This window comes from Hevea brasiliensis, chromosome 9 (genome assembly GCF_030052815.1).
Source record: "Hevea brasiliensis isolate MT/VB/25A 57/8 chromosome 9, ASM3005281v1, whole genome shotgun sequence".
Lineage (NCBI taxonomy): Eukaryota > Viridiplantae > Streptophyta > Magnoliopsida > Malpighiales > Euphorbiaceae > Hevea > Hevea brasiliensis.
In genome coordinates this window covers 82,100,344-82,115,048 of record NC_079501.1, presented here as the reverse complement: position 1 = coordinate 82,115,048, position 14,705 = coordinate 82,100,344, and the positions used below count along the sequence as shown (strand labels likewise).

Here is a 14,705-nt window from a genome sequence, read left to right as displayed (position 1 = left end):
CCCAACGCTGCCGAGTGCCAACTGTCGTTGAAGCCTTGAAGGTACTCCTTTTCCTTTTCTTTTTCTTTTTCTTCTTCTTTCTTTTCTGTTGTTGGTGAATGTTGTGAACTGTGAAGTAATCGATTTTAACCTACCCATTTTTCTTTTTTTCTTTTTTTAATTTTCTTTAAAGAAACGCGTTTCCTTACCGGAAACGCGTTTCCTATTTTCAATATTTTCGGAAATGGCCCGAAAACGTTTCTGAGCCGTGTTAGTTCGTTTCCTCGTCGGAAACGTTTCCGACACTGGGAAACAGCACTCGGTGCGTTTCCGTGCTTCATAGCTTCACAGTTCACAACATTCACCAACAACAGAAAAGAAAGAAGAAGAAAAAGAAAAAGAAAAGGAAAAGGAGTACCTTCAAGGCTTCAACGGCAGTCGGCACTCGGCAGCGTCGGGAAAGAATCGCAACACCACATTTCTCTTCTTTTCTCTCTGATCTGCCATATTAACTCTTTTCTCTCTTATCAACAGAGGAAGAAGAAGAAGAAGAAGAAGAAGCAGCAGCAGCAGCAGCCGATTCTCCCAGGTAAGTGGCGTTTCCCTTTTTTTTTTCCTTCCCCATTGTGAAATGAATGAGGGCTGGGTAATTAGGTTTATATTGGGGTGGTTTTATTAATTTATTATTATTTAATTTATTATTTTCTTTATTATTAATTTATTATTTTCCCTTTCTAATTTTTTTGTAAAATAATTTTATCAAGCAATTTTTATTAATTAATTATAATTTTATTCTATTAATTAATCATAAATTTATCATATTTAATATCAATTTTTTTTCTCTAAATGTATATTCCATAATTAGATTTTTCTCAAACTAAATTTGAGGAGTTATCATAATATTTTTTTTAAAAAAAAAGATAAAAAAAAATTTCCGAAATTCACTAAAAATTTTCAAGATTTGCCATATTTTTACAATCAACATTTTGAAGGAAATTAAGGACAAATGTAAATATATTTTTAAAGTTATTTTTAAAATTATAAAATTTCAAGTTTAAATTCTAATTAATGATAAATAAAAAAAAATTCCAACATTCAAAATTTGTATTTTATATTAATATATTTTATATTTTTGTAATAGTTTATATATAATGTGTTTAATATAATTTGTTTTAATGTAAAGTTATATTATATATTAAATTTTTTCATAATATAGTCAATTTATTCAATTCTATTATTTAATTCTTTAATCATTTAATATATAATTTACATTTTGCTTTAATCCTTAGTATATAATTTGTTTAAATAATTTATAAATTGTATAAAATTGCATTTTCTTTTTGTCATTTTGATAGGACAATATTTGAATGGATTCTTCAAACTCAAATTCTCCCCAAGCAAATAGCACTAGTGGCACTTCTTCAAAAACTAGGGAGGAAGAATTTAATCCTCTGTGGAGATATGTAACTAAACTAGAGAAAACTGGAGAAGGAGGGGGTAATTGTAAATGGATATGCAATTTTTGTGGACAAGAAAAGCAAGGGACTTATACTAGAGTGAGGGCTCATTTATTGAAAATCACTGGAAAAGGGATTGGTGTGTGTAAAAAAGTGATGAATGATAGTATTTTTGAAATGAGGAAATAGGAGGATGAGGCAACAAACAAAATTACCAATTCACAATCTAGGCGAGTTTCTTTGCCTATTAGTATAACTTCTGTTCCTTCATTGAATATAACTGAACCAAGTATTTCAGCAGCTTTGAAGAAAAGAAGAGTTAATGATTCTCCTCTTGGTAGAGCTTTTGACTTGCAAACTAGAGCTCAATTAGATGCAGAGATTGCTAGAATGTTCTACACTGGGGGTTTACCTTTTAATTTTGCTAGAAATCCTTATTATGTGAGTTCTTATTCTTTTGCTGCTAATCATGTTTTGGGTGGTTATTTGCCGCCTGGTTATAACAAATTGAGAACCACATTACTTCAGCAAGAAAAAGCAAATGTAGAGAGGTTGCTTGAACCAATTAAAAGCACTTGGTTAGAAAAGGGTGTTAGTATTGTGAGTGATAGATGGAGTGATCCCCAGAGGAGGCCTTTGATTAATTTTATGGTTGTTTCTGAGTCTGGCCCCATGTTTATCAAATCTGTAGATTGTTCTGGTGAAGTGAAAGATAAGCAATTTATTGCTAATTTGCTAAAAGAAGTAATTGATGAGGTGGGTCATCAAAAAGTGGTACAAGTCATTACTGATAATGCTTCAAATTGTAAAGGTCTTTGGAGAAATCATTGAGGGAATGTTTCCACATATTTATTGGACTCCTTGTGTTGTACACTCTTAATCTTGCTTTGAAGAATATATGTGCAAAGAAAAATTTGAAAACTAATCATGAAACTTATGATGTGTGTCACTGGATCACTGAAATCCATGGGGATGCTTTGCAAATCAAGAATTTTATAATGAATCATTCCATGAGGCTTGCAATTTATAATCGGTTTAGCCCTTTGAAATTGCTTTCAGTTGCTAACACTCGTTTTGCTTCTATTGTTGTGATGCTTAAAAGATTTAAACTTATTAGGCGTGCTTTAGAAGCAATGGTTATGAGTGTTCAATGGGCTGTCTGAGAGAAGATGACCAAGGCAAAGCTAGATTTGTTCATGATAAAGTGGTAGATGAGGATTGGTGGGAAAAGGTTGATTACATCATTGCTTTTACTGGGCCCATTTATGATATGATCAGAGTTTGTGACACAGACAAACCATGCCTTCATTTGGTTTATGAGTTGTGGGATTCTATGATTGAAAAGGTGAAGCAAGTTATTTTTTATCATGAAGGAAAGCAAGCAGATGGGTTTTCTCCTTTTTATTATGTGGTTCATCGAATTCTTGTTGATCGTTGGGCAAAGAGCAACACTTCCCTTCATTGTTTAGCCCATTCATTAAATCCAAGGTAAATTTCTAACTTACATACTCATCTTCTTGTTCTAATTTTTTTTATTATTTTTTGAATTTATTTTCTTATTTTTGAAGATTTTATAGTGAAAAATGGCTTCAAGAGGGAGAAGGTAGAGTGCCTCCTCATATGGATGGAGAAGTATCAACTGAGAGAATTAAATGCTTTAGGAGGATTTTTTCTAATGAAGATGAGCGAATTAGAGCAAATGATGAATTTGCAAATTTTTCTTTGAAAAGTGGACCTTTTGCTGATCCTGATTCTATTGGAAGTATGTATGTTACAGATCTTAGGAAATGGTGAGCATGTTTTGGTTCTAATGCACCTTTACTTCAAAGGTTGGCTTTTAAAGTGCTTGGACAACCTACTTCCTCCTCTTGTTGTGAAAGAAATTGGAGTATTTATTCCTTCATTCATTCATGCAGAAGGAATAAATTAACTCCAAAACGTGCAGAGGACTTGGTTTTTATCCATAATAATCTTTGTCTTCTGTCGAGAAACTCCTCCTAATATTATGATGAGAAGACAAAATTGTGGGACGTTGGTGGTGGTGATCAATTTGGGAGTATGGAAGATGTGGGAGTTCTTGAATTTGCCAACCTTTCATTGGATGAACCAGAGTTAGAGTCTGTTTTGTTTGATGAAAATGCAACTACAAGCATGGAGAAGGAAAATGAGAAAGACAGTGAAGTTGAGGAAATGTTATAAATTTCATTATCTTTTCTTTTTTAACATTTGAATGTGTTGTAGTTAATATTTATTTCTTATAAGTATGAAACTTCTAAATATGTATTTTTATAGTTGAATTTAAATGTTTATTTGAACTTTATTTATTATTAAACATCTTTCATGATATATATATATATATATATATATTTATAAATATACCCCTATATTTTTTATATTTACACGTTTCCCCCACGTTTCCGTTTCCTATGTTTTTTAAAATGCCGTTTCCCCGTGTCCGCGTTTCCGTTTCCGTGCTACATAGATTTTGCATTTACTGTTGGACAAAGCGGAGGGAAGAAATGAACAAGAATAAAACAGAACTTAAATTAGATGTTATCTAGATGACTTTCCATTAGATATGCTTCTAAAGGATGATCTTGCAAGGAAAAAATCCATGTCATAGATATCCTTAATTGCAAATTGTCAATTAAACTATATATTAAAGCTTATCCAAATTAGTTGTCATGTCATGCATCAAGAAATCACAGATTAACACCCAAGAAAACAGCATCCAATTATGTCTCTAAAGAAAGATATAAAATTCATGTTTGTTAAACATGCCTTTTCTGCTGACAAAATTCTAAACACTATATCATATGTTGTTGAATGTTCCAACATCCAAATAACAATTACAACAATTATTGCAGAAGAATATATTATTAATAATCTAGTTTTTAGAGTTCTTGATGTATTTAATGATTTCTCTCTCATAACCTCGTGGGCCTATTAGAGATTTATGAGTTTTGGATATTAATGCAGATCTAGTGTTTAACAGAACTAAATGGTAAAAAAGGATCCATATAGTCAGACTTCAATTAGTTTGAGATTAAGACGTATTTGTTGTTATAAACCCACTAGTACCATACAATGAGGTTTCCTCACTATGAGAAGATCAAAAGTCCAGTGCTCCAATCCCATGCTCTAATGATACAGGTTGCAATGCAAGAGATAAACAGAGGAAGAATTAGTTAAATTACATACAATTTATCTATGATGCTGTGGCTCAATGGATAATGGTACTAGAGTCGTCTCTAGGACTGTAAAATCTTAAGAGTCCAATAAGAGTTAATTAAAAAAAAGAAAAAAAAAAACAATGATGCTTTTTCTTTAGGTTCTATCAATAAGAAATTTTCTAAGAGGATTAGGTAAAGAAGAAAGACAAACTCTGGGGTATAGAAGACGTATTCTAAAGTACAAAATCTGTCCATTTATGCCAGCTTTGGTCAGCTTTGAACGGCAGAGAATAATTACACTTTGTTTGGATTTGCGGTAAAGGGAGAGAAGAAAATAAACGGCGGAAAATAATTTGAGATAATCATTTCTCTTGTTCAAAAATGAAAGGAAAATAAGAAAAGAAAGGAAAACAAAATTTATTTTGATCTTGTTATTTTTCTCTTCAATTTATAGAGAAAATAAAGTAATCAATGAAGGAAAATGTATTCCAATTGATGAAATTATATATATATATTCCCATTTTTTCTCTTTTCAATTTTTTTAAATAATTTATAAAGCTGAGAATAAAATGATAATTTTAAGAAAATATTACTATGTTAAAAAAAAAAAAGAAAATATTGCAATATTCTTTCACCTTTCCTCCCTTGCCAAATAAGGAAAAATAAAATTTATTTTCCTTTCTCTCACTATTTCCTTTTCATCCCAAAACAAAAAGAGAAGAAATAAGGAATCAAAAACTAAAATATTTTTCTTTTATTATTTTCCCTCCTCCCCCATTATTTATCCAAACATAGCCTTAGTACGTTAAACGCACCTTAGGCGGCTGTGTTTTCTTAAGACAATAAACAAATACTGTTTGAGGGTAATAGTCAATAATGTGACAATTGCCAATCAACTTGTGGATGTGTCAAATTGTTTGTGAAATTTCTTTAGTTGACAACTTTTTTGTTTTATTAGTAAAATCTCTAATTTAATCCTTATACTTATTGAGAAAGTTTAATTTAGTCCATTTTCAATTTTTTTTTTCATATTAGTACAAAAGTTTCAATTTAAGCTCAAATTAACTCAAAAATTAAAATTTATTAAGTAAAATTTTTGATTTCTTAATTTAAATAAAAAAACCAAAAAATTTAATTTCTTAATTTTGAAACTAAAATTCTTGATTTCTTGATTTAAGCTTAAAAATCAAGAAGCTCAAGTTCTTGATTTTATTAATTTTTAAGTTAAATTGAGTTTAAATTGAAATTTTTAGGCTAAATTAGATAGAAAGTTACAAATAAACTAAATTGAACTTTTCCGATAAGTATAAGGTGTAAATGAGATTTAAGCTTCTTTTTTTTTATTAGTCCAATGTGATATGTATTTATCAAAATTATGTTGTTAATTTGCATAATATTCAAGGACTTGATATTTAATTTTAAAAAATATGTACATCAAAAGTGTATATTACATCAAACTATTAAAATTAATTTTATGATTTTTTTTTTAAATATGATCAAAATCAAAGTGATTATATCAAATGATAATTTTTTTTCTTTTGCATAAATGCAAATTATAGAATAAATAAAATCAATGTATAATTGTAAAATAAGAAGTTCTAGTTGAGAATTGTTTGGCCAAGGATGAAGGCTAAAGGCAAAAAGGGTAAGTATAGGTAGACCCGGCCACGAGTCGATTTAAATTGTGAATTGAATTGGAATCGACTCCAGTCAAATTCAAGATTGGATCGATCAATGATTTCAATCCTCAGAATCAAAGCATAAAGGGGCTAATTCCGGACCCTCCATGAACCTAAATAGGAACAGGCTTAGAATCAATCCAATTTACAATTTTTCTTTTAAAAAAAATTATATTGGATCCCTTTAATTTTTGATATTAAAACCAGGTTGAATCATGAACAGATAAAAATCGAATTGAAATTGTATCAAACCATTTCAAATCAAAATCATTTTGAATAGGAATAATTAAAAATCAAAATCATTACAAACCAAACTTATTTCAAATCAAAACCAATCTAAACCATAAGATCAGCCGAATCAATAGTTTCAGCCTAAAATTGAACCAGAAGCGAGCTGTGGCTAGGTCTAAGTATATGGTTCTTGATAGGTTATTATCATACACCGTTACTAAATTTTATGATTGTTTTCATAAAAGTCAAATAACTTTAATTATTTTCATAAAATTCACTTAATTTTAATTTGATTTCAGTCATTATAATCGAAAATTAAAGTCTTTAGATTAATCTGTTAACCTGTCAATTATTTTACAAATAAAATTACCTAACTAGTAGTTATTGTGGATAATAAATGGAGAAAATGAAGGAGTTTAGTGGCAAGGACAGTAGGTGGATGCATTTTTTATATATATATATTTTAAGAAAATAATAAAATAAAATAATTTTATTTATAAAATAATTAATATATCAGCAAATTAATTTATAAACTTTTAATTTTTAGATAATAATTTTTATGAAATTAAATTAAAATTCAATAAATTTTATAAAAAAAAATAAATTTAATAATTTTTATAAAAACACCCATAATAATATTTAACCGTTCTTGACATGGAAACACAAGCTTTTAATTTGACTGAGTGTTAAAGGAGGATATGCTTCTTTATTTATTATATATATAAAAACCATTGGCAGTATATACAAAGAACATATGAGAGCCAGAATAAACACTATTAAATTAAGACAAATGATAATAGCATTGAACACGCAAAAGACTAGAAAATTTTGGATTAAATTAATAAATCTAATATACAAGGAGGTTTCTTCTTCAACATTCTTTTGTTCTTTTTTAATTTTATATACAAAAGAATTACTATTTAATCAGCTAATTTTACCGAAAATAACTACTTAATACTTTATATTAAAAAAATATAAGATTTAGTTTAATTATTTTATAATGCATAAATTATTTCGTTTTTTTGAAGTAAATTTTTTGTTCTCAAATTAACTATTTAGTCTTTTTAATTTAAATAATATAATTATTTAATCTCATAATTTTTAATTTATCAACTATTCAATTCATGTCTATAATTATTCTTTTTTTTTACTTACTTAATTAATAAAAAGTTAATGAAAATAATTGATTAAAAAATTAATTTCGTTAAAATATAAAGAGTAGGTAGTAATTTTTCTTATATATGATTTAAATTATCATAATTTTTAGTTTATTTTTATTATTAAACTAAATTTACTCAATAATACAATTAAAAAAGAGAGAACAAATTTAAAACGTTTAGATTTTATCTATTATTAATTATTCTCATTAATTAAATGATTAACTCCTTTTTACAACAAAAAAAAAATGTTTACGGAACGTATACATCACATTCACACACCACCAAATCCAATTTATCAAAAACAAATTAAAGTCTCTCATTGTTCTTTATATTAAACTTCTTCTCTTCTCATCTCTTTCCTTCCTCCCATCACCCCAGAAACTCAGAACAAAGCAAAAAAGAAGGAAAGAAAGTCCATCAATGGAGGGTCTCATTCCTTTGGTGTATAAAGCAATAAAGAAGAGCAGAACCCGCAGGCAATACGAGTGTCTCTCTTCTAATGCTTCTCTTGGTTACAATCCAGCAGATTTTTTTATTAATAAAGCAGAGTTAAACCTGAACACTGCTTCTGCTTCAACAGAGAAAGGAAATAATGCAGGGAGAAAACTCCACAGGCGATTCACTTCTGTCGAAGATTTATCGGTTACTGCTGCTTCTCCTCCTCGGAAGCAGCTTCTGAGGTTCAGAAGCCATAGAATGTTTTCTTGTGTTACAGGTAGCTAGAGAAAATCACACAACACAGAGTGCACAAAGCATCACTCACTTGTGGATTTTGAGGAGGATTAATATACACAGCCTTACCCTTCTTTGCAGATAAGTTGTTTCTATTAATTAATTAATCTGTTTTGGGTAGGATCAAATGATTGTGTTCTTGTGTTCTTCTTGCCTTGTGGATTTTTTTTTTTTTTTTTGAGTGTTGTCTATAATTGATTAGGTCAAATTGCTGGCTGTGGTTTTGATCAGGATTTCAGAAGGGATACTGCAAACCAGTTTGGCAAACCTTAATTTCTTAATTTCAAATCTCAAAGAGTCTAAAAGGATGTCAATTGTATAGCTGTGAATAATGTTTTCTATAATTGCTTTATCTTCATTAGTTGCCTTATAATTTTTTTATTTCCATATAATCTCATCAGTGCTTTCCATCTAATAATTAGTGAAAAACATTTCAGAAATGGCTTAAATTGGGAAAGTTTAATTTAGTTATTTTTAATTTTTTTTTCTAATTTAACTCAAAAATTTTAATTTAAACTCAATTTAATTCAAAAATTAAAATTTAATCCAAATATTTTTTAATTCTTTCATTTAAATAAAAATTCAACAAGTTTAATTTCTTGATTTTAGAAATAAATTTCTTAATTTCTTGATTTAAATCTAAAAATTAAGAAATTTTATTTTTTTATTTTTTTAATTTTTAGATTAAATTGAATTTAAATTAAAAATTTTAAACTAAATTAGGCAAAAATTAAAAATAAGGTCAACTGAACTACCTAATAATTGAGCTTTAAGCATTTCAGAAATTAGATTATATACCAAATTTTTTGAATGAATAGTTATATTCATTTAAATCAAAATCATTAATGTGTGAAATTGATCCTGATGAGCTTGCTAGCCCAATAAAAGCAAATGGGTCAACTGCTAGTTCAGAATCAGGCTCAAATTAAAATCAGACCAATTAAATTTGAGCTCAAGACTGTTAATCGGTCCACAGTTTTGAATCAACTCTCAATCAAAATTTGTGTGAATTTTATATAATGGTACCTCAACTTATGAGTCTATAATAATAAGGTATTTAAATTTTAATTTATAATATAAAACTCTTAATATTTAATTTAAGTAATATAAAATCACTTGTGAATTTTAGTATTTTAAGTTATTTATGCTCATATGATATTTATTAAATTAAAAAAATTTATATTTTCATGAATAAATAGTTTCAAGTAAATAGGTTCTAGGTTACTACAATATTAATATATGAAATTTTAATTATCGTGGTTGTGGGTGGATAGAAAATAAAATTAAATTTTTTCCTGATTCATATCAAATTAATAGAGAAAAAATATAATTTTTAATATGACAAGTATCTCGTCGATAAAAATAAACGTAGAAACTTATCACTGAATATTAAAGGGAAATTTTTTATTACTTAAATTAAATATTAGGGTTTTTCTTATTACAAATTAAAGTTTAAATATCTTATTATTACACACTCCCAAATTGAGGTACTATCTAAATAATTTAATCATCAAAATTGCTAACGATTGGTCTTAGATTTTGAATTGGATTAGAATCGATTCGGCCGAAAAAAAAAAAAAAGAGCAAGGTAGCATGGTCCACGTCCAATTGTGCATGCCACGTGGTGCAAGCAAGGGAAGATTACCAAAATTGCATTTTGACATTTTGAGCAGCTTTTTCCTTTCTAAAAATAAAATTATAAATATCAATTTCCACCCATTACAACAGTCATATAATAATTTTCAATTGATCGAGTATAAACACAATCAAGTGTTGCATAGTCAAATACCATTTACTCATCCAAGCCAAAGTCAACGTATTTGACTTGGAAGAGTGGGAAGATAAAGCTTCAACATAAGTTGAGCAATGAGATAAGTCCTTAAAATCTAATATACTCATGATGTATTTTACCAAACTTCATCAACAAAATGATATTAAAATAAAATGCAATTATTGAAAAAAAAATTAAAATTCACTAAAAAAAAAAGTATCAGTGATAGATTGACAAATCCATCATAAAATTTATCACTAATCCATAAAAAAAAATAGGTTAGCGATTGATCCGTTATTAAAGCCCATTAGCGATAAGGTTTTCAACGATAATCATAATTCATCACTAATTCATATTTAATTTAAAAAATTAACTAATGATAGATTTTAGTATGTCATTGAAACCCTTATCGCTAAAGAATCAATGACAGATTAGCAAAAAATCAATGACCAATTTGTTGCTGAGCCGTTGTCAATCAATATTTTTTCAATGGATCGGAATCTAGATCTTGCTAAATCCATCTTGTGTTTTCTTATAGTGATTCTCTAAGAAGGTGGAAGTATAAGAAATTTAGAAGTAGGTCCAAAATAAACATCCTGCCAAAGTGGGAATCGATACCATGCAAACTCAAATTAGCTTATTGGGGTCTTCACAACCTCCTTAGATTTTTAAATATTCTGACCAACTTGTAAGACTATTCTTCGTTAAACATTTTTCATTTTCATTTGAGAACATTTACAATTTCAAAATTTTTGCTAAAATTTTTTAAACCCACAATTTAAAAGATTTTTTAGAAAATGAACCATTATTAAATTATTTTAGATGGAAGAAAAGATTTACAAAATTTGTTGAAAAGGTTAGAACACCATGTTTTCATTCGTTCAAATACATAAAGTAATCATTGGCAAGTTAATTCCTACACGGGGTTAAGTTATCATTAGATTACTAATAATTTTTATATTTAAAAAAGAGTTTTAACATTTAAAGGTTTTAATATTATTTCCAGGCAAAATAAAAATATAGTTTGACACTTCAATTTTTTTTTTCCATTAGTCTTATTTGATACTGCATTAACAAATACCATATCTATAATTAAATGATTTAAAAAAGAGCAATCAATCTATTTATGGTGATAGATTTTTTGTGTTCAAGATAATGTTATATAATGACCAGCATCCTATAAAATTTTCCAGAGATGTATCTATACGGTGGAATTCCACCTGTAAAATACTAAACCAAAAATTTAATTATATCAATTTATTGTATGATTTTGTTAATGCTCTTGTTCCTAGCCTTAGTTGTGATTCAAATAATTGGGCTGTATATTAAAAAAGAATGTGATATTTTACAAGTATTCAATAATGCCATATAAATACTTTTGGTTGTTTATCACACAATTTCACATTTATTTCTTACTGAAAGTATTAAAAGAAAGAGCAAGAAAGCTATGAAGAATCAAATGAATATATTGGTGTCATAAAAGAAAAATGGCTCAATCATTTTAAAGAAATTTAGTATAATATTATGGATCCTTAAAAATAAAAATATGTATTCTTAAAATTTCAAAATTGGCAAGGCAGTTAGTTGTAGATATATGTATGAAGCCCATTAATTCTAGAGCTTATTTATATATGTATATATATAGGGTTGGAGAGTGGATGCCCAGGATGCCCAATGTGGTCCGTAAGGATAATAATAATTTTGGGCCGTAACTAGACAAGCTAGTTTTTCTAGTTTAAATGGTATCAAAGCCACGGTAAACTAACCTAGGTCCCGAGTTCGAATCTTGAAGGGGTTAGTAATATCCAGCTCAAGAGACCTCGGTGGTGTATAATGCCTTTTGGATGGGGCCCATGTGAGCCCCTACCCGGGGCCCTCAACTCAGAAGGTGGGGGAGGAATTGGAGAGTGGATGCCTGGGATGCCCAATGTGGTCCGAAAGGATAATAATAATTGTGGACTTTGGCTGGACAAGCTAGCCATAGCTCTGATACCATTTTTATTATTTCTTTTAAAATTTATTAGTTATTATTTTCAAAATTTATTTATTTAAATATATTTAATAAATATTAATTTAAGTATTAATTTTTTTTATAAATTTCTTATTTAATATCTTTAAACTGAGAAAATAACACGCGAGTACTTTTCTTGAAAAGTTTGTCACGTGTGACCTTCAATAAATACTCTCCTTTATATTAATTATTATTTAATTTATTTATTTCTCTTTTAATTATCATTATTATTTACAATACCACCTTAACATTTATTATTTAAATTATTATTTTCTTTAAAATTTAATTTTTAAAATTAAGATCTTTTGTAATTAAATATAATATTTAAAAATTAAATATAATAATTATCATTTAATTTTTTTTATTTCTCTTTTAATTATCATTATTATTTATAATATTATCTTAACATTTATGATTTAAATTATTATTTTCTTTAAATTTTGATTTTTAAAAATTAGGACCTTTTTATGATTAAATGTAATATTTAAATATTATTTATATTATTTTTTTATAATTTTATTTATGAAAAAAATTATTTATCACATGTTGCCATCCATAATAATAATAATAATAGGTCAAAATAAAAATTATTTTAAAAGAAAATAATAATAATAATAATAATAATAATAATAATAATAATAATAATAATAATAATAATAATAATAATAATAATAATAATAATAATAAGTCATTGATGGCCATTAGTTTAAAGAAAATTGACCATTAATTTGTAATCTCATAATCAATCATAAATATTCTTCTTTATACTAATAATTATTTAATTTTTTATTTCTCTTTTAATTATTATTGTTATTTACAATACTACCTTAACATTTATAATTTAAATTATTATTTTATTTAAAATTTAATTTTTTAAAATTGAGACAATTTGTAATTAAATATAGTTTTTAAAAATTATTTATATTATTTTATAAACACTATTTTTTATTTTTCTTTTAATTATTATTATTATTATTTATGGTACTACCTTAACATTTATGATTTAAATTATTATTTTCTTTAAAATTTTATTTTTAAAGAATTAAGACTTTTTTATAATTAAATGCAATATTTAAATTTTTTTTTATAAATTTATTTATGCAAACAATTTTTTGCCACATGTTCTCCTAAATAATAATAATAATAATAATAATAATAATAATAATAATAATAATAATAATAATAATAATAATAATAATAATAATAATAATAATAAGTCATTGATGGCTATTAGTTTAAAAAAAATTAACTATTAATTTATGATCTTATAATTAACTATCATATAATTTAATCAACTTTAAATTATTTTATATCTTTAATAAATATTTTTATTATATTATTATATTTCTATTATTTTTATTATAAAATCTTGTTAAAAAATTTGAAAGACAAAAAGTATAGTCTACATAAAAAGTTATAAAAATAAAATATAGAGATTTGACTTATTTATAACTAGCATAATGCCCATGCTATGCTATGCATGGGTAATTTATGATTTTTATTTTTTAATTTAATTTTAATTACCTTTTAAATAACATAAATTATTATTATTAAATTAATTTCAAATTAATAAAAAATTTATTTTTATTTAATTTAATTTGAATAAATTTTAACTTGTTAAAGTAATAAATTTTTAATTAATTTATGATGTAATTAATGAAAATACTTATTTAATTCTTTTTAGACATATATTAATAGTAGTTTCTATAATTATTTCATTTAAAATGTAATAAAATACTTTATTTAAAAAATAATTTACATTTCACGAAATTTTTATATTTTATCTCATAATTTATATAAGTTGATATTTATTTTTGGTAAATTATAGGAAAGATATTAAATTAATGAGAAAATAATATTATTTAAAAATATAAAATATAATATTTTTGTTATTATTTAATAAAAAATTAAATTGTTAATAATGAATTGAATTATTTAATTTTAATAAAAATGAAAATATATAAAATTATTATTAATTAAAAATAACATTCTATTATATTATTAAATTTTAAAAATATTATATCTTAGTGCAATTTTTTTAATAATCTATATATTTTTAAAAAATAATTCCTTGACAAAAATGTTTATTACTTTACATAAATTTATTATATAAAATAAATTCATTTCATAAAAGTTAAAATTTTAAAATATTATCATTTTTATTGATATAATAAACATAAAAAATACATACTATTTTTTAAAAGATAAATTCTATAATTTTAATTTTGTAACTTTAATTGTTTTTAATCATTATTATTTGTAGCTAAATTTTTGATGCAATCATATTTGTAATTTATTTTTGAAATTCTAATTCTATATGAAAATATAGTTTAGAGAGATTATTTATGTATAAAAATATAGATATTTAATTAAAATTTAAAAATAATTCTATCAAAAATTAATGATAATAAAATATGAATAATCAAAATATTAATTATCATTGCATTCGATATATAACTATAATAAAATAAAATATTTAAAAGTTTAAGAAATATTAAATAACAAATTTATA

At 25.4% G+C, this 14,705-nt stretch overlaps 1 protein-coding gene and 1 long non-coding RNA gene across 2 annotated transcripts; both read left to right on the top strand.

Annotated features, from left to right (window-relative positions):
* Nucleotides 1–335: 335 nt before the first annotated feature.
* Nucleotides 336–1,452, top strand: LOC131183428 (uncharacterized). The gene is made up of 2 exons (XR_009151511.1): nt 336–568; nt 1,335–1,452. It is a non-coding gene; the product is annotated as an uncharacterized LOC131183428 (long non-coding RNA).
* A 6,647-nt stretch (nt 1,453–8,099) lies between these two features.
* On the top strand, nt 8,100–8,684 carry LOC110652651 (uncharacterized). Its single transcript, XM_021808272.2, has 2 exons — nt 8,100–8,394; nt 8,614–8,684. Exons 1-2 carry the CDS (start codon nt 8,100–8,102, stop codon nt 8,682–8,684), a joined length of 366 nt encoding a protein of 121 aa, XP_021663964.2.
* Nucleotides 8,685–14,705: the final 6,021 nt, after the last annotated feature.

Bases quoted from the DNA above. Each gene is read 5' to 3' on its own strand.
- LOC110652651 (XM_021808272.2), top strand. From the start codon at position 8,100: ATGGAGGGTCTCATTCCTTTGGTGTATAAAGCAATAAAGAAGAGCAGA. The intron at 8,395-8,613 runs GTAGCTAGAGAA...ATAATTGATTAG, and splicing joins AATGTTTTCTTGTGTTACAG to GTCAAATTGCTGGCTGTGGT.